Here is a 20,678-nt window from a genome sequence, read left to right as displayed (position 1 = left end):
GCAGGGTAGTGCTCTGATCATAAGGGACCAATTTCAAGCACAGCCAGGTGGATTGCAGTCACCAAGGAAATAAAGAAATACATTGAGGAAAAAAAAACTTGTGTTAATATCAACAACTGAAAGAATGATATACTTTAGAGCCTTTGTAAAATGTGCACATCAAGAGATAATTAAAATTAAAGGGTTATTGATTTCAACAGAGACAGCATGCACAGTATTTACATCAACGAATGAAAAGATTAATCACACGAGGGGAAGAATTAGAGGTGAAGGATTAAAAAGAGAATAGGGGTTGATGTGGTTTGAGAACATGCACATTTGACTTGATTATGCTGGTGGGTTTTTTTTTTTTGTCTTTGTTTCTGTTTTTTTTTTTTTAAGCAGAGGTCTAAACTGTTCTTGTTTAGGTTTAGGAGAGAGAGTGGATAATGCATGAATTTCAGAGGCTGTATTACTGAAATATAAAAGAACGTAGCACTTTTTCAAAGCCAATCTGGAAATCAAAAGGGGTTCCCAGAGATGTGTGGTTAGACATGAAGCCCACAGCTGCTGTTTTTTTCAAAAAATTCTTGGCGGAATGGGAACTCATCAGTGAGCAAGCTGGTTTCATTTTTTTTCAAGTTGTTAATCAAAAGTGATTAATCCAGTATATTAGACTTCAAAAAAACTTGATGCTGTTGCAGACAAGTTGAATTTGAAAGGTTCCCAGTCTGAAATTCTGAAAAGAATAGTATTTATTAATCATAAAAGTAATAAAGAAAATAAGCCCCTTAGTAAAACATTTTGCCGAAACTACAAGGATTATAAGACTTGTAATTTCAAAGAAAAGAATAACCCAGTTCTCAACAGAAGTAATGCCGAACACAGCCAGTGGGATGATCCCTTTTTAGATCCACCAGCTACCGCAATGAACCAGTTACCAAGGAGCTGAGTTGAATCAGAAATTGTCCGAACAGATACAAGAACCAGAGAAGAGCCACATATCCAGCAGAGATGTAAAAAAGTGAAACACTAATCCAAAATGGAAGCCCAACCCACAATGGAATCAGAAATAAAGTTTTTCAGAAGGAGGTAGGGAATTCAGGTGTCTTGACTTGGTCAAAGATGACACAGAATAACATGATTTTGAGAGATCAGGAGACACCTTTACCTCTCATGTGATATCACTATCAAGGGCATTACAAAAGGTTAACATCCCCCTTGATTTTAAGATTTTTAATTTGTCTTCACAAATATTGAATGAAAATGAAATTAAAGTGCTCCAGAATGAGTTTAATGTTATATATATTTGGAGGGCAAGTTTAGTGGACACTATTAACAGGTTAAAGATATTCACTGATTAAATTTCAAAATTTTGTTTAAGAATGAAAGAACCATGCATAACAGCAATATTTTATTCAGCTCAAGTTTGTTTAATCCCCCCTCCATTCTACAATTCAAGTGTGAACATAATTGTGAGCAAGAAATAAGGACATTGTTGTCAAGATCTGTCAGTGACGGGAGTACAATCTGAAGAAAGTTGAAAGAGAAGCATTACAGAATATGTCCAGGGACAACTCTGGAAAGGTTGTGAAAACTGACAAAAGGGCATAAGATTTTACTGGACACAGAGATGTTCGTTAAAAAATGTTGGCACTGCTGAGTGATTAGTTTTACAAACAAGTGACCAAGAAGAACATAGAAATAAACTACCAAATTGTTGAGAGATGGCAGACTTGCACAGACAATGCATGACTATTTTAGTAAAAGATCCAGTGATTGGTTTCATCTTTGGGATCCCCAAGGTACACAAAAGTGAGCATGATCCACTCTTATGGCCGATTGGTTCAGCTAGAGGGTCGTAGTTGGAAATAATGTCATAACTTTATTGATATTGCATTGAAGAAATGTGTGTTTAGTAGTCTGTCTTTTATGAGGGATCCTTTCCATTTTAGACATTATCAATAAAAGGCGCATTAATGACAATGACTTGCTTATTACATTTTTACCTCAAATCACATTATACAGTTACATCTCAAGAGTACTGGTATTGAATGAGTGTGTGACATGCCATGTGCCATATAACAAAACATAATGTGTGAAGACAGGTATTCAGTCAGTGAAATCAGGTTCATTAGAGAATGTTTAAACAATATTCTTAAATACAACTATTTCCTGTTTAAAGGCACATATTTTCAACATGTGGAAGCAGTTGCAGTGGGAGCCCCACTGTAGCTTCAAAGTTTGTTAACCTGGTTATGGCCCTTTGGGGAGGAAATAATTTTTTTATACAAGTTAGATTTTTAGCATTTATTTATTTAACCAGGATAAAATTTGACTGGACAGCATGTGTCCATTTTCAGCGGAGTACTGGTGCAAAAAGCTTCAAGAAGTTACAGTGTGAATACATAGGTTTTTACAGAGCGACAGTTGATTACAAATAAGGAGTTGGCTAACATATGATAGAATGCTAATGTAAAAAGGCAGAAACAGTTAAATGCATAACAATCTAATAGTACAGTCAGGAGATCACAGACCTTAAAGTACTAGTACAGTAGGTGTACGTATGGTATTCAGGAATAAGTACATAGTCACAATATTTACCAACAATTGTACAATACACATGGGTGACAGTGTAGAGTGAACATCAGAAGTAGGTACATATTTATAATATTTACAGAGTATTCAAGGCACATAGGTGACAGTATAAAGTGAGCATCAGAGGCATTGAAGGTAAGCTGCCTACAGTAGGTGAGGATTCAGATGGGGTCTTTGCAGTTGCAAAGAGGGTTAGCATAAAGGCATGATTTAAAAAGGTCTTAAATATGATTGTGCGATTTTGTAGCCTGAGGTTGGGAGGGAGTGTGTTCCATGCTTTTGTGACATCGTAGGCGAATAGGGCTTCTCCCGAGCTGTTCTTACATGGGTTGACTTTGATCAGGGATTTGTTACTGGATCATAGTGTCTTGTTAGAGTTGCAGAAATTTAACATGCCTGCTAGGGCAGGGGTTCTGTCAGGCTGGTAAAGAATTTGATGAGCTATGATGAGTTGGTGATAGCGTAGTAAATTTGGAAATTCTAACCAGTGTAGTTAATAAGTAGGTATTGGCAGTGATGGGAGTGTGATCTAGCATTAGCTGAGAACCTAGCTATTTTATTGTAGCATATGGAGAGTTTGGTAAGGTCGGTTTTATTAATGTCGGTTAGAACAGGAGAGGCATAAAGTAATGATGATAGGAGATGAGTTCTGGCCATGGTAGTTCTAGACATGGGAGGATAGGAACTGTTTGCTGTGATGGAGACAGCCTAGCTTCTTGTGTACTTTAGAGATGGCTTGGGATATGTTTGTTGAATTTAAGTTGTTGATCAACTGTGATGCCTAGGAATTTCGCTTCAGGTACTGGGGTGATGCGTGTGTTATTGGCAGAGAGAATGGTGAAGGTGGGGTCATTGGTTCGAAAAAAAGTGAAAATGTAAAGTGAAATTTTGCAGTAAATGTATTGACAATCTTTTTTCTGATATGGTCAGGAACCATGTTCAAGTTGGATTTATTTTTATGAGGTCTCAATTTGGCAACTGAATTTTTGGAATTTTCTAGTACTGTTAGCTTCTCTGCCATCATTTTTGCAGACAGTGATGGTGGTGACGATGCACAAAAATAATAAGCTTGAAACTAGTCATTACAAGAATATAGCATGCAGTTCGTGTTCCATTATTTCAGTATGGACTCACTAAATCAAAAAACGAAAGGTATGCACAGCGGGGATAAAAAAATCTTATACTGTTAAAGGCATTTCAGATTTTGAAAAAAAAGATTCTAGTTTTGGAAATAACCTGAGGTCCATTTAAGTTCTTTATTTATGAAAATACATGGAGTATGGTGAAAGTAACTGTGATGCCCGTGCACTCTCCCAGTAATCAGGGAGCCTCAATCCTCACCACTAGCACCAGTGAAGGGCATGCACATTGGGAAGGATAACAAGTACACACACACACAGTAAAGTACAATTTCCCTGAAGAGCACACAGAGATCACAGTCAGTCTGGGGCTGGGTTCTTCCTTTCTCTCCAAATCATCAGTAAAACCCCCCACTGGCACAGCTGTAGAGTGGAGTCCTTAGCCAGGGTTCCAAGCCAAGTCCTCCCAGCACTCACTCTGTCCAACCAGTGCTTCATGTCCCTGCCCAAGTAACACACACACACACACACACTTTGAGATATGATTTATATACAGATACTCCTGGGGAAGGCTGGCACAGATTCTCTAGGTATGGTCCTTCTGCCCAGGCTATAAGGTAATAGTCCACTGCCACCAAAACCCCTACTTATCTGATACTGTAAGGGCCTTTCCAAAAGGTGACCAATTTCGCTGTGTAATAATACTGTTATCCAATTAGTAAATGTGACCAGAACTTTTAAGGCTATTGGAGTGACCTGGGCAGTATCACTAAATCCATGCAAGTACTCTAGAGCTTAAATTATCTCTACACAAAACAGCCGCAATTGAAAGGTTTAAAAATATTTAATAATAAATAATAAAAACACAAGACAAATCTTCTCAATTCAACACAGTGCTGGTCAAGAGTTCAGACACAGGAACTTTAAAACTATACTGTAGGATTGTCTGACATAAATATAGAAAACAGTCTAATCTTACTATTTTCTATCTATTTCTAAGAGAAATACTAAAGTCTAAGCTCCTACTTACATACAGAGCAAGCAAGTGCTGGTGCTGTCAGTTCTGAAGACAAATGCAAAATGCTATCTCTTGCTCTCTCAGAGCTCTTAAATTGATAATACATCACTGCTGACTCATTTTAGATTACGTCATTCTTGACATTTCTGTGGTTCCCAAGCTACCAAAAAATCTAAATTTACATTCCTTAGTTTTCTTAGTAAGCTTACCCCTGGTCAGGAAGCCACAGCAATAACAGACATTATACATGTAAAACCTTGCGTAAGCCATGGTGGTACAGCGGTAGCATTGTTGCCTCACAGCAAGAGGTTCTCCTGTTCAATTCTCTTTGCTTTCTGTGTGGAGTCTGCATGTCCTCGCCGCGGTCGAGTGGCCTCCGAAAGACATGCATGAATGAAAATTGACTGCCAATCATTAGTAGACCGGAGTTCCACTGTGGCGACCCCTAACCGGGAAAAGCCAAAAAGACAAACATACATGTAAAACCTTGCAATTAACTCTGGTGTCAAAACAATAGAAGGAATTTCTTTGTTCAGACATCCTGTCTTCGAGCTTTGAGATCAAACAATCATAAAATGCTTTACTTTATCAGCTTTCTTCCAGCAGGGTGCAGTATGGTTACATTTTTGAAGTTCAGAACATCTAACACAGCTTTTCTTACATTTAGTTTTCTTACATTTGTAAAACAGCCTGTGGATTATATTAATATTTACAATGACATAGAATTATCTACAAAATTCTATCTAGCTGGGCTGCAGCCTTTCAGTGTTTCACAGTAACCACAATGGAATGCAGCTATGTGTTTGAGATATAGTTTAAATACTCCTTGTATAAAAAAATTCAAATTACTAAATTCTGAAGGAGAACCATGAACTTTTTCAAGTGGTGGCACATTTACACAAGTTTGTGAACAAAAAGGGATGTAACGTTAAAGTCATTTTAGATACAGGAAATGCACCTCATAATGAGAACAGAAGCTTACTTCCAAATGCTAAAATTGCAGTTATTATAGGTTTATCAATGATGACCCAAGAGCATGTTGTACTAATATGAACACCACAATTAGTTCCCCTGGTTTGTTCACTTGTACATGTAAACTTAACCCCAACATGGCAGTGTATTGCACAAATTGAAGGATATAATTAGTGAGCATATCAGTGAAACTAAAAACAAGGATTTGTTAAATGCGTTGTATAAGCATTCTGATGTGTGTTCCAACTTTTTTAATGTCAATGATTTTGCAAATACAAATATGAGGGATTGCAATAAGAATGATTTTTTAGTATATTTATAATGTAAGTGGCAAATTATTTTGCATGCAAGTAATAGAATTGGTTTGAATTCACCAGTTAACTTCATATGTTACTTGAGGAAGTAAAGAATCACCAAATGTTGAAGTCACATGGCACATGTCTTGATTCCTGTCACATGACCATTACACTAGTTAAAGTAATCAGCATTGTCTGGTAGGTAGTCAGATGAAGTCTTAGTTCTCTACAACATTTAGAAGATGAGTACCACTTTTTACCAGTGTTTTTTTTTTTATTAAAAGTGATTTTTTCATAATAATCTAATGCTTGAAGGTGGCTTTTTTTTACTTGAGTCTCTTAGAAAAGCCCAAACTGCAAACAATTAAATCCTTCCTTATCCTTCAAACTCGCATTAAAGTGCACATTTCTTCACCTCAGTTTATCTTCCAACATAACCAACTTCTGTTATGTATAAGTTATTAAATCTGCAGCCTTATTGTGCTCATCTACCATGCTTTATTGGAACAGCATCATGGAATCATATTATACAAGGAACTGACTACAGTCATCTGCAGATAACTATACACACAACTTTCATCTACTGCTTGTTTCCGGTACACTTTCACTAACGTTTTTACTGTTCACTGATTTGTTTTCTTCACTAAGTTGTTGGTCAGCATCACTGAGGTGCCATTCATGCTCTTCTACCTCTTCATAAAACATCTCCATTCAGCATATTGCCAGATCTGACATTATGCCAAATCTTCAACACTGGTGTCAGTTTTATTTATTTGATAACTAGATCAGTAAAGCTCACTTTAGCAACTGGAAATGGACTTTTATATGTTACACTGGGCAGAGTGACTGAGGGTTGACCAGTGTCTTGAAGCTCTGTAAACAGTTCCCTAGTTTGTTTTTTTTGTGTCCCATTTAAAACACAAAACATTGTTTTCTCTAATTCTTAGTTGAATTCTACTATACAGATCGCGTTCTTACATATTTGCATTATTAAAATGCAAGTTATAACTGTCTTTGTGCTTTTTAATATTTAAAGACATTTTACATAAATTAAACACAGCATTTTAGAAGTTATTTTGTTCCAGAAATGATAGTTGCCATTTTATACTCTGCATGTATCATATCCTTACAATATGTGTAAATGATGTATAGTTTCTTCTTTAAGAATGTGCTGTGTTCTCACACAATATGTTGTATATGTATTTTTATACTTAAGGTTTCCCCGTACACTTTTTGTTTAGGAACACAACCCTTATAGTATCCCATGTACAATACAGAAGTATATTAATCAGGTTTAAAACTTTTCTCATTATACTTTTAGGTCCCCCTGTTCCATGAGCCTGCATAAAAATTACACACTATTCTGGTATCATGTTTCTTCTTGCAGTCCTTTATTACTTTTTCGTTTTGCATTTTTCTTTTCATTTAGAGAGAGCTAAAATATTTTTTTATTCTAGTTGTCCTATTTCATGAGTCTATATAAAAAATCCCACATTATTCAGTTATAAAGTTTTTCTGTAATCTGTTTGCAAAGGTTTAGAAAATGCAAAAAAACAAGGCTATGCCACATATTCTTCACCCATGTTTTGTCTACACATTTCTTTTTTTTTAATTATTTTTTGTTGTTTGGTATAACTTGCATGTCTGTTCAAGCAGTGCTTTGGTTTGTCTGTAGTAATTGTTGCATATTGATCTGAAATCTGCCCTAAACCAGCAAATTTTCATCTGCATATTTAGTTCAGGGCTCAGCTCAGATCCAGTGTCATTTTTCTGGATAGCTGATAGTGGTAGGATTGTCACTGCTGCAGATAAGATATCAAACAAGAGACGCTGGTCTTGCAGTGCTTCCTGTTCTTTTTATGCTGGACTGCAGACGGCACGATGGTCTTATTAGCAGTCTTGATGACATAAAAGCAGTCCTGTAGATGTACGCATCTACTAAAGGTCACTGAGATGTGAAATTTTGTCTCTTGGTGATCCATGTCCCAGGAGTAAAGGACATGCTTGACAGCCTTTGTTACAAAACAATCCTCCCCATGGAATTTCATCTGCATACCTTGAACTGATATGTCCTTACTCCCAGACTGACCCTCCTCTTGGAGTTTTGTATACGTACCTCGAATGCTGATAGTCACTTCAGGAAATGGAAAGTTCCACAAGTAGACCTGTTTGCTGACTAATGAAACATAATGGCTGTTGTATACAGCTTCATTCCTCAATACCAGTTAGAATGGGCAATGTATGCTTTCCCAATAACCTAGGTTAATCTTTATGCATACACAAGCTCTCCCTTTCCCCTTTGACCCTTCTGTTGGCAAAGGGTCAGGTTAGAAAAACAACTTGCTGATTATGATCACCCTGTAGCAGTTGTGCTGTACCTGATATCTAGTGTTTTACTTCAGAGGCAGAAATGATCCACTTTGGGTAAGAATCCTGCCCCCACTGAGCTCTATCCAGTACTTATTTCTGGATTTGAGAGCTTGGCTGTTTAAGAAGGCTGTCTTCTCTCTCATTTTTTTTTTAATTTTTATTTATCCTTTGTTGACAGGGTTAGTCCCACTAAGCTAGTTTCCTCTTTTCAGGGAAGACTGAAGGTGGTATTTGTCCTACTAGTGCAAATTTGGCCAGATCATCGGGGGACTTCCATTGTTTTGGTACTCAAAAAGCCCTCCACTTCCTCTGCCTAAAATTCTAAATTGCAACATCTTCTTTTTGACCTAAGAGGAAGAGGGCTAATGTCTAAAATGGTTTCCTAGCACAGATTTCTCGAGTTGCCTTATATATTTGTTTGCTTTGTGCTTGGCTTCTTTGTGATTAGGGTTCAGTTTACTACCCTTTTAGCCTTCCATTCACCCTGCACCATCTTCTTTGTAAACATATAGATAATTTTCATTATATGTATGTTTGTTATGTACGTATACTATGTAATTCACTTATACCTTTAATATTACTTTTCTGTTGTTGTTTGTTTAACCCAGGATGAGCATGCAAATGCTCAAGTTCGATCAGTGCTGTACCCCTGGAATCAAAAACTATGTAAAATAAGTAAATGAAATAAAGGCAGAGTATTGACAAACTGACAAAACTGTTATTTTGTGAAAAGAAAGTATGAAGCAGCAGCTGGTCCGTAACATAGATATTCATAGTCCCTTTAACATTTCTCTGGTTAGAGCTCACCGCTCCACTGTCCCTGATTTTGACTCAAATTTTAGCTCTGTGCTTCTTAGTCCATCCTGAAACTGGTGACTGGCTATTGGAGAAAAGGTAGTGAATTGCATTTATTATATAACGATGTTAATTAGAGTTGTATTCTACTTTTACTTCAGAAAATGTATATTAATTTACATTCTGTTTTTCTGTCAATGTCTCAGGTTAGGTCTACTGATATTTAAATTGTCCCTGATTAATTCTGGATTTTTCCATGAGGGTTGGTAATATCAGTTCATGACATATCAACATTTTATGTTAGCTGTGTGGCACAGAGGGGTAGAAATCTAACTGAGATTCAGACAATCCAGGATCAATGAGAACCTGAGCACAGAGGTGCTGTCGAGGGAAAGTAGCATCAAGCAACTGTAAAAGTACTTCTGTGCCATTGACTAATGACTTCCATGTTCTAGCACCAATGTAATTTGTAGTAATGCCAAGACACGATTGGGAAAATATTCGCATAAACACATTTCTGCAATTGTCATTTTGTGTACAACAGTGTCTGAACACAGATGACTTTCGTTTGAGGTACTGTGCATATATTGTACATCGCTGCTGATATGGGGATGCTCAAATGTTTGACATGTTTGACTTTTTTGGGGAAAGGTCACCAAAACCAATGGATGAAGGTAGAATGGTATACACTGCATATCTTGACCTAGCCAAAGCTTTTGACACAATCCCCCAGTAAGGAACAGCAAAAAAGTTAAGTAAACTCTAAATAAATCTGTGAATCACCCACTGGATTACCAACTGGCCCAGAGATGGGATGCAGGAGATCAAAACAGGAGAGGCGACTTCCACAAAAAGACCAGTCACCAGTGGAGTCCCCACCAGGGTTCATAGCTGACACCCCTTCTCATTTTGTATAGCAAATTAAATTTGATTCTAAAGGATTTGTTAGATCAAAAAGTCATAAACTACAATCTATTTAAGTTTTTGATGGTAGAACACCCAATTCCTCCGGTTATTTTCAGGATACCAGAAATACATAAGAACATACCTAATCCACCTCTGTATCCCATTGGGTCAGCAACAAGATCCACAACGTATCCTATAGCTTTATTTACAGATGGAACACTAAAAGATGTTCTTAAAAAAACACGCTTGCATCCTAAAGGACTCATGAGGCTTTTTAAGTTGTATTAAACATGAACTTTACCATGATGAATGGCTACTAGTCACTGTTAATGTTATTGATTTGTATTCATGCATACCTCACCATGTAGGTTTAGATTGGTTTTGCGAATCATATTTACTTGTGAGAACTTGCAGAACTTTGAGTTTAATATGGTAGTTGAATATTTGGAGATAGTTTTGGTTAATAACCTCCTCTTTTTTGAGGGGGAGTATTACAAGCAGTCAACTGGCATAGCAAATGGGGGCAGAGCATGCACCCCTCTATATGCAAACATAGTACTTTGGGGTTGGGAGCACCACTTTGTTTTCAGTTCAGAATTCATGAGCCAGATAGTCATTTAAGTCTGTTTTTTGGACGACTTATTTATTTGGGAAGGTGATGCAGCTACATTAAATGCATTTATAATTGAATACCTCTGCAGATTTCCTCAGATTTACCTTTTATTATTCAGTAAACAGCATTAGTTATTTAGATGCAACACTTCACAAAAAATTAGTTAATTTGTTTAAGTCTAGGCTCCATAGAAAGCCTACTTTTTCTAGTAACTTTTTACACTATTCTAGTAATCGTCCTCACCATCGAAATAGAAGCTTAGTCAAGGAGCAAATAATGAGAATTTCCAGAATAGTGTCTGATAATGCATGGCTTTTGATTGAATTATTGATTGATATGTTTCTGAAAAGGGGCTATCCCTTTGTGATGCTCAAGGATATTAAAAAGGAGGTGCTAAATAAACGGGAAAGCAACTTCTAATCCATTTCAAGTAAAGGAATAGACAAACTAGAGCCGAATATGGGTCTAACTAACAAATTAGAATATACCATGATTGTGAAATTTAGTAGTGCTACAAACACCATGAAAAGTATAGTTACGAATAATTGGAAACTTATTGCAAGTGATGGTAGTATCAATTCAGTATTGGGAACAGCTCCTAATTTTACCTGTACATGTCATTTAAGTTTAAAAGGAAAACTAGAAACTGGAACTAATATCTGCACAGAGGAATACAGTTTTTGATAAAATGTGACTCCATTCCATCAGCTACTTACGGCATATGCTTACATGACAGTATGATTAGTGATGATGATTAAAATATAAGCATGTTTAATGTGGATTTTGCCAGCAGTGTAAGAACATATTTGTTACAGACTGAAATTAATGACACTATCCAAAGAATATAGGTTAGACAAGACATGTGATTGCAACACATCAGGTGTTATTTACATAGCCTTTTGTGATTTCTGCCACTCATATTACATTGGCAAAATGGAAAGAGCACTTAAAAATGCATATATGAGCAATGTTACAATATACAAACTCAACAAATCAATAACACATTACAAAAGCACAAGTTGAATTGCTCAAGAAATACAACATTTTTATTTTGGAACAAGTTTTGCATAATCCAAGGGGGTGGGGGCATGGGAAGACATGCTCACTGAGCTCCAGTGGCAGATAAGATCAGATGCTAACAATTTTCCTGGTCTTAATGATATGCTTTCACTAAATAGCATATTAAAACTAAGAGCTGCTAAGTTATAGTGTTTTATATAGAATTGGTTTTTATTCTGTCCACCAACAGCCATTTGTGATGTTTTTTTGTATTGCAGCATTTTTTCATCATTATTTATATTTTATTAGTGTACACATTTTTATTACTGATATTGTGTGGTGATTGGTCAGTTAGTTAACCTATAGTGTGTGTTAATTACTATTTACGGACACTACTGGGTTTTCTCAAATGCTCTTATGAAGTCCTGTTTGATATTAGGGAAGAAAGCACTCAGCATCTTGTGTTTTATTCTTGTACTTTTTTTGGTGACTTAGTAGTGCCTTTCTAGTCTTTTTTTACTGGGCTAGGAGATTCAACAAAACATCTGGCATCACTCTTTCCTATCAGGTAAATCACTTGTGGATTGTAATGCTGTGATGGCTGCAAAAATGTTCTGTTCTAGTCTGCTTCAGGTGTTATCCTTTTGACTTGACATTTAGTGGTAACAAGGCAAAATAGTCCCAGGACTTTAAGGGTATTGGCTTTTAGCTGCAATTCAGACTCTTATATAAAGTTTGTTTGTAATTTATATTTTATACTGTTTGTACTTTAAAAGCAATGCAATAAATAAATCCAGAGTTTTGCTGAATATAGTCTTTTGTTGTAGTGGTTATTTGTTGTTACTAGTGATTTATCTTAAAAGCACTAAATGATGAAGTTTTTGCCGATTCTGACAGCGGATGATAAAATAAAGAACATCGTTGGAGAGAGAGACCCAGGTTTCTCTATAAGAATAAAAAGAATATCAAGAGATTATTATGCCATAAAGATGGCTTTAAACGTGGTGGTCCACTATCAGACTGCAACGGTACTTTTAAATGCTGCAGATGCAAAGCTTGTCCTTATTTAGACACTAGTAATACTTTTCTCCACCCAGTATCTGGACGTAACTTTAATTTCGATGTTTATGCTGATTGTACTACTAGCCATATTATCTATTTGGCTACCTGTCGCAAGTGCCAAGCTTTCTATCTTAGTAAAACTGACCAACGATTAAAGGATCGTATTCTACGACATGTCAGAGACATTGATCAGAAAGTTCCACATAATGCCTTAGCAGCACACGTATTGGTCCATCCTACTCTTAATTTCTTGTTCAAAGCAGTGGAAGTGGTCACCCAAAACATCAGGGAAGGAGATGTCCATAACAGGACAGAACTGAGAGAGATCTTTTGGATCAACAATTTTAGAGCCAATCGACCCCCAGGTCTTAATACAATAGTACCTCTCAGACCTGTTCTGAAATCTAGAAGAAACCTACCAAGCATTAATACATGATTCTAGCATTTTTAACATTGAACTACATTATAGGAGACAAATCTCCACTTTGAACATTTATTTTTGTCCTGTGCCTTTAAGAACACCAAAGACAATTAGCTACCAGCTCTTGATTGTGTTTCCTTTATAATCAGGAAGCGCTAACCACACTTTTATACGATCTGAAGAAGGCATCTGCTGAAAGCGCTTATTGTTTGGACAATTTCATCAGCTTTTTGAAGTATATGTTTTTGTCAGCTTTGCTTACAAAGCATCTATTAACTGTGCTTTAACAACTTGAAGCCTGAAGTTGTGGATGTTAATTACTAGGCTAATTATTTCAGCATCTCAGTGAAGCTTGCATTTTGTCAGCTTCACTTCTTAAGTTTTCAATAAATTGAGTTTTAACAGCCTGAAGTTTGAAGCTGTGGATGACAACTGCTTGGATACTTAACTTTTTTCAGTTCACCATATTCTAGTGAAGTTTACATCCTGTCAGCTTCACTTTTTAAGCGATTAATAAATTGTGTTTTAACAGTCTGAAGCCTGAAGCTGTGGACGACACCCAAGGTCTTTTTTCTTTGTTCAAATGATGAAGTTAAACTTTTTTGCGAAGGTGCTTCTTCATATCATCCTTCTTTAGTGGTCTCCTTTTCAAATTCTGTCCACCCCAACCCTCCATTTTTGTGTAGGTGCACTTCTGGTAGATGTTGCCATCCTAGAGTCTGCTTTCTCTGAGATACTTCAATGTTCTTGTGATACCGTCTTTTTCTTTCTTTCTTTCTTTGTAGTATACAATTTTAATTCCTTTAACAATCTTGGTGCAGGCTCTGGACTATTTCTGTGGCTTTCCTAGAAAAGCAACACTGAGTGAGTAACAACTGTATCACTACCTAGCAGAGATGGTGCTTCCCTTACTGTCTGCACATCAGTTACAACAGAGTCTCCTGGCTGTATATGTAGAGGTGGTGGTGCTTCTCCATATGCATCCCAAAATTGTTCTGGTGCTCCTTTTTGTAGTTCACCAGATTAATCTGCACTTTTTAAGCCATCTAAAATAAGAACCACAAGGTCTCATGGTATGTGTAATGCTTAATGTGTTTTGCTAGGCATATACTCCTTTATTTGTGTACGCTTTCTATCCATATTGTATTTCCTTGCATTTAGTCACAGTTGCCACTTACTGGATCTTTGCTTTAGCTTTGACACTTCCCATTCTGTTCTTTTTGTATGGTTCTATGTATAAACCATCTTGCAGATATTTCTCATGTAGAAAGAAAAGTCCTTCTGCAATATCAATACCCACATAGGAAAGAGAGTTCTTTGTAATGTTAAATGCTGTAAAATCTCTCTGCTAATGTCCAATTTCCTCACTGGATACACTATTTACCACAATCTTCTGTGCTGTGCTCTGTTAGAGAATTAGCCTTTCACCGAATCTGTCACTCTGCAATAGGTCGATGTAAAGGCTGTTCAGGTTTTATTTTCTTGTTTGCTGTATTTAATTTAATTCAATCATTTTAATGCATTTATTTATTGTGGCACTGTGTTGCTTGTTTGTTTATTTCTTTTATTTGTATTTATAGAGATTTGTGTGTGTGAGGTGGGGTGCTTATATGCCTCCTCTCTGGAGTCCTATGCTCTTTTCTCAAAACTATACCTCTGCCCTAGAGTCTGCATGGGAAACAATGTAGAGAGAGTCTGAAAGAATGTAATATGTTTTTTCTTAAGTAAAGGATGGAAGTGTGATGTAATCTGTAATACTTCATGTCAATAGATCAAGATGCACAGTGTTCTAGAATGAGAATTAGAGCATAGTCTGGATCCAGAACCTGGCTATCTATAGCTTGTGAGAATGACCAGAATGTTTTTTCAGAGTATGGTACATGTGTGAAGTAGCCCTGTGAGAGGCTGCAAACTGAAGATGTTCAAGAGAAAATGTGCTTAAGAAACATCTACTCTGTTATTGGTGAACCAAGCAGTCCAAATTGTCGGTGTTTCTGTTCTCAACATCTGTCCAGCCTGTATTATCCAGTGAACATTCCCGTCGGTAGTATATAGTTTGTGTACAACACCAGCAAGAGGACTGCGCTGAAGTTCTTCACTTTGTAGAAGCTTCAGACCCAGAATGATTTTCCATCACTTTTCTGCTTTTTATCCAGTAAAGTCTTAAATCAGCTGGTATAAAACTGCTGATCCCTTACCACTGAAAGGAAAGGTAGCCATACTTATGTATGAGGCCAGTCATCTGGGTCCATTAGTATAGCCAAAAACCCAATCAGTAGTGTTCTGCTCCACTTTTTTACAAGTGATTGTATGCTTTGTTAAATTGTTGCTATAAGATGTTGGGATTTCTGATTTTTTAATTGTCGGAAATGTTTAACATGTTAGGGTGGTAGTAAGCAATTGTCAAACTATGCTGCTGTCTTAAGCTGAGAGCAGTGCAAACCTATCAGCACGGTCCAGTGTTCTCCATTATCACTGACTTTGTTGCATTGTTGCCTTCTAGGGTAATATATATTTTAGTGTGGCTGGCAGGCTGATAGTGAGGTCTTTGCAACTTCAGTCAATGATTCTGGAAGCATTATTTTATGTTGGTGATCATTTGAAAGGCAGGGAACTGTGGTTCTCTGCATGCTGTTCACTTTTATCACTGGGCAGTACAACAGGAAAGTCTATATGTATATACATTCTTGAACAAAAACAAGGAGGATTAACTGTGTATATCTACAATTTTCTTTGAGGTTAGAAGGACGTGACTGTTTAAAAAAAAAAAAATAAAGAGATTATGGAAGAGCGCTCAGTTGTTGTGAAATAATAGTCCTAGCATATACTTGAATTGTTCATTGCTAAATGAGAAAATATTAACGTAAAAGACATCTAAAATATGTTTGAGGGCATCAAATATGTTTTATGATGTAGAATAAGGTGGACTTAAATGAGAAGGAGAAATGAAAAGGTTGTAGGGAGAAAAATGTAAATTGGCAATCTGCAACCAGCTTTCACTGTGGAAACCAGTGAGATGCATAGAGTACTGTTTCATTAAAGCAAGGTAACAACATCTCTGCTTATATTGTGGAATGCTACATGTCCTCTTTGGAAGCTTTTACAGTATGTTGAGCTGAGAACTAACCTGTGTCTGTTCTGTCTCTCTCTTCTTTTTCTCTTGGTTCAGGCACAGATCACTTTCCAGCAATGCATTGAATCTCAACAGGAGTGGAAACAAATTCACCATCTCTGTTATTGGGAGCTGATGTGGTGCCATACGTTTCAGCAGCAGTGGCTGAAAGCATACCACTATGCAGACTTGCTGGCCAAGGAAAGCAGGTGGTCAAAGGTAATTGAACTATTTTTATTGACATGATCCAAACAATATAAAACTCCTTTTTATTTTCTTTAACCTTTTATTTCCATTTTCTTTGGTTTCAGGGAGATAGATAATTTATTTTATTGTCCAAAATGTGAGGAAGAAACTTTGAAATTAAACAATGTCCTGTTGCTTAAAAATGGCTTATTTAACAAGTGCTAATCTTGATGCCTTTAAAATGAAATGTTTGATACTTTACTATCCCTGAGTACTGAAAATGAAAATAAGCGTAGTGCAGTACTTAATGAGGAGTTGGCTGATGTTTCCTGTAGGATTTTATTAAATGTAATATCAGTACAAGAAATAAAATTAAAATGAAAGTTTTGCCCAAATGTTTGTTTTGTATGGAATTTAGCGTTTTGGCACTATGCTGTAATAGTTTGTGAGTTAATATCATAGCAGTGCAGCTAAAGTGTAAGCTGGAAGAGAGGAGACATCTGGGAGCTAGGAAAAGCCACAAGGGTGTCTACGAAGCTGCCATCTTGAAATGATACAGATGAAGTGGCATATTCAGAATGTGAGAAATTGTAAATGTTTGTGACAGATTACTGAATATGCAGGACCTTAATGACTCTGATATTTACCAGTGGCTAGTCATTCAACACAGTAGCAACATGCATGACTGTATAGCTAGTGTTTTAAGCTTTGAAGCGAGTTCTGGAAATTAGAGGGTGTCCACAAAGGACCAGACCTAAATGATCACCAAGCTTCCGCATCAAATGTGTAAATTAGTTTGGAAAGCTTACAGTACTGTTGCATCACAAAGTGTTCCCTGATGGATATTTTAAGCTTTCATACTAATGAATATGACTTATGGGGTGGACATAGGCTGCTGTTGTCCACAATGGTAGTATCCTTATTCACTGTTCACCTAATCAAACAAACGTTTGTTTCTCAAAATTGAATGAGATACTGAGAGTTGTTCTACAAAAGAGAATTTAGACTTCAAGATTGGAGTTTTGTTTGCAGAGCTGATTGTAAGTAACAGGATGGATTTGTGTGTGTGTGGGGGGGGGGGGGGTGAGAATGTGTAATCCTTTTGTCTGTTTACAAAGGATTTGGTTTACTTTAAAAAAAAAAAAAAAAAAAAAAAAAAGACTTTTGAGGAGTTAATTTGCTGCAGAGAGATTTGGGAATTGTTCTGTAACGCACAGTGCTATGTGTTGAGGCATGTTTGCTGACTGGCTAGTGGTGTAGCATCTCTCTCTTTTGAGGGGGAAACTTTAGGGGGCTGGCGAATCCCTTCAGTCACTGCTGCAGCTTTTATTAGGACATCTTCCATGCCTACATCTCAGGTGTTCAGAGGTTTGTGTAATGTCCAGATTTTTGCCTCATATTTTTCGTATGTTCCTCACAAATGTGTGGTTTTCTGGCAAATCATTAAGGATTGCAGTCAGTAAATCATAAAGGTCAAAGAAAATTGTCCAGAGTGGACTAGCTGAACTGTTAACCAAGAATGACAACCAGAGGCCAGAAAAAAACTTAACAAATGCTTTCAAAAGTTATTTCTCACCCTTGGAATGTGACATGCAGCAGAACTCTGAGGGATCAGTTTTTTGTATAGGGCCTCTGCTGAAGAAGCAATATGTATGCATGATGGCATAAACCAATGGTCTGTAGTAGAGAAATTGCTTGAAACCACCACGATATAATCCAAGTAGCATTTATTGTAAAAAATAGAACAGGAACGAGCGCTTTCACACAAACAAATTGTGCTTCATCAGGTTACAATCATACAAAAGTTTCCATCGTCTTTTATATAGGGGCCTTAAAACTCATTAGCAATAATAAAAACTTAAATAAATAAAATACTAGTGTTGTTTTCAACTGCCTAGTGTTAAATTTAGGAGCAACACAAAAAACCTATAGTGTATTTTTCTTACACATCACACAAACTTTCTTTTTTTTCTATAAATAATAATTGATAATATATTTAATTATATTTATATATGCATCTTTATAATTTGTTCGTCCGAAAACGAAAACATCAAATTATAACTACGTCAATAGAATAAAATAAAATAAAATAAAATGAAGTGAAGATAGACATAAAATTAACATTATGTCCCTATTCAAGTAGCAGGGATGTAGCAATAGCTATAATAAAAGCCTTATTTATCAGGGTCCTATTTGCAAAGACCAAATAGCCTTGATTCTTAACTACAGAGTTAAAGACCTGGCAATAGATGAGCCCCTAGTCAATATATATCCATCTTAATTCAAAAGCCCTCCAGGGTTCAAGTTATCGCCTTCCTCCTCCTTAAAAAATCCACCACCTGTAATACTTGGAACACAAAGCTGTGTTGTGGGTGGATGCTACAATGCAGGGCTAAGGCATTATTGAAATTACTCTTCTAAATATATAAATATGTTCATAGATTCGGATCTCTCCTCTCCCTGAGTTTAGACCACATATAGTAAGTCACACAAAGTACAGGTGGCAAGATATATATCATTTTTTTATATTTGCAATTGCAATATCGTTGGTGATATGTTCCTGTCTCATGCCTGGGGTGTAAAGCCACAGTTTCTACACATATAATTACAATAGGAACATTTTAGTACACGAAGAAGCCTGTTTTTTTTTAAGATCTTATATCAATAGATAGATTAGTTATATTTAGTTAATACTTACATAGTAATCTCTTTAGGTTCATACAGTTCATGTACTTGGTTTACAACTCAACTCACAACTTCTGAAATGGACATATCTGACAATAAAAATCTTAAATTTCGTTTATTAAAGTTAAATTAGTGTTGTACATCATAAATCATATAATTTAATACAAAAACATCTTCCTAAAAACACTATCCTAGAAGGTCATAATGGAGGATCCCATTCCTCCAACAAGATTTCCTATATAGTCTGTACAAACCAATGGTCTGTATTAGTATTATATTTCATGATGGTCCCTATTCTCTCTGGGCCACCGCAAGTACGTATACAGACCACTGACAGATGTCCAGCCTCTAGCAGCTGAACATTCTTCTTCAAAGTAGCAGTCCTTACTCATTTCTAATCAATCACAATGAATGTGTTTTTTGCATTCTTGATTAAGTAAACTCTTCAGGGTTTTATAAATAATAAGTGCACCAAACAGGATTGTGAAGATAAGGACTTATTGGTTTACATTGACTCTGTAAGGATTGTGCCACCTGCATCCTCTTGAAATGGGGTGTCTAAACCCGCATTCCTCTTGCTTTGTGTAAGTACATGTTTGCTTGAGTCAAAAAACAAAAACATTGTATCTCCCTTGAGGGCAGCTACAGTCCAGCTTCAGAGTCCATCTTAAAAGAAGAGTCAGCATTTGAGCAGTCAAACCCATCCTTTTTTTCCTGCAGACTTTCTGTTGCTTTAATCTTTATGAAAGAATTTCCCAGTTTTTCCATAACAAAGACTACATTCCAGCAATGATTTGTAGTCCTGAAGGACTTCTCTTTTTCCCAGAGTAACACTGTAAAACAGCAACTCCATTTGGCTTTTATATAGCAGTGAGTTCTACTATATACTGTAGTCAGACTTCAGTTATGGCTGAGTAATAGATTTGATATTGCCTTTTTCATTTGTTTCTCAACAATTTGGATCTGACTTGGATGCAATTCCTAGACTCTTGGATCCAACTCTTGAGCTCATTCCTCTACCCACAATGCCTCGGTCAACCTGCTGAACCTCAGATCTCATTTGCTGCCATATTGCTACAGACAGATCCTTTTCAGAGAGCTTTTTTGGGTGTTATTTCCTTGCTGCAAATCCAATTTCCAATTTTTTTCTCAAACTTTTTGCTATTTCGCCCACCTCCCTTACCTAGTCCCTTGAGTTCTCGAGTACTACTTTGCTGTAATTTTTCTCTTTCTCTTCTACTTTAAGGTAGCTGTCGGTACCATTGTTGGTATTCTTCCTCCTTTTCTTTCCCTTCCTTTTTTCTACCCTATAGAGTATTTTATTTCCTAACATTGTTGGTAGCCTATAATTTAAAAAAAATAAAACTTACTTTTTCCCTTTCTTTAGACACGTCTAAAAAAATAACAGTTTTTAAGAAATACACTTGCTGTGGGCACAAGATCCTTAACACTGATGCTCACAGGGAGTGTGTCTACTGCCTAGGAGTTTCTCATTTAAACACAGACTAGTCCATTTGTGCAGCTTTTCATTCCAGTACCCTTGGTAAGGGATTTCTTTTTGATGCAATGGTTGTGGTGGCAGCCACA

At 36.5% G+C, this 20,678-nt stretch overlaps 1 protein-coding gene across 2 annotated transcripts in view; it reads left to right on the top strand.

The window, feature by feature from the left end:
• TTC39B (tetratricopeptide repeat domain 39B) overlaps positions 1 to 20,678 on the top strand; it is a 1,202,733-nt gene that overhangs the window by 972,636 nt on the left and 209,419 nt on the right. For both annotated transcript variants that reach the window (XM_044077204.1, XM_044077205.1), the window contains one exon: positions 16,278 to 16,439. In XM_044077204.1, coding sequence (XP_043933139.1) covers positions 16,278 to 16,439 — 162 coding nt within the window. The remainder of the gene's footprint in view (positions 1 to 16,277; positions 16,440 to 20,678) is intronic.

This window comes from Protopterus annectens, chromosome 7.part0, assembly GCF_019279795.1.
Source record: "Protopterus annectens isolate FY-2018-M chromosome 7.part0, PAN1.0, whole genome shotgun sequence".
NCBI classification, from domain to species: Eukaryota; Metazoa; Chordata; order Ceratodontiformes; family Protopteridae; genus Protopterus; species Protopterus annectens.
Note: the sequence above shows the minus strand (reverse complement) of the source record. Positions and strands in the feature narration are given on the sequence as shown.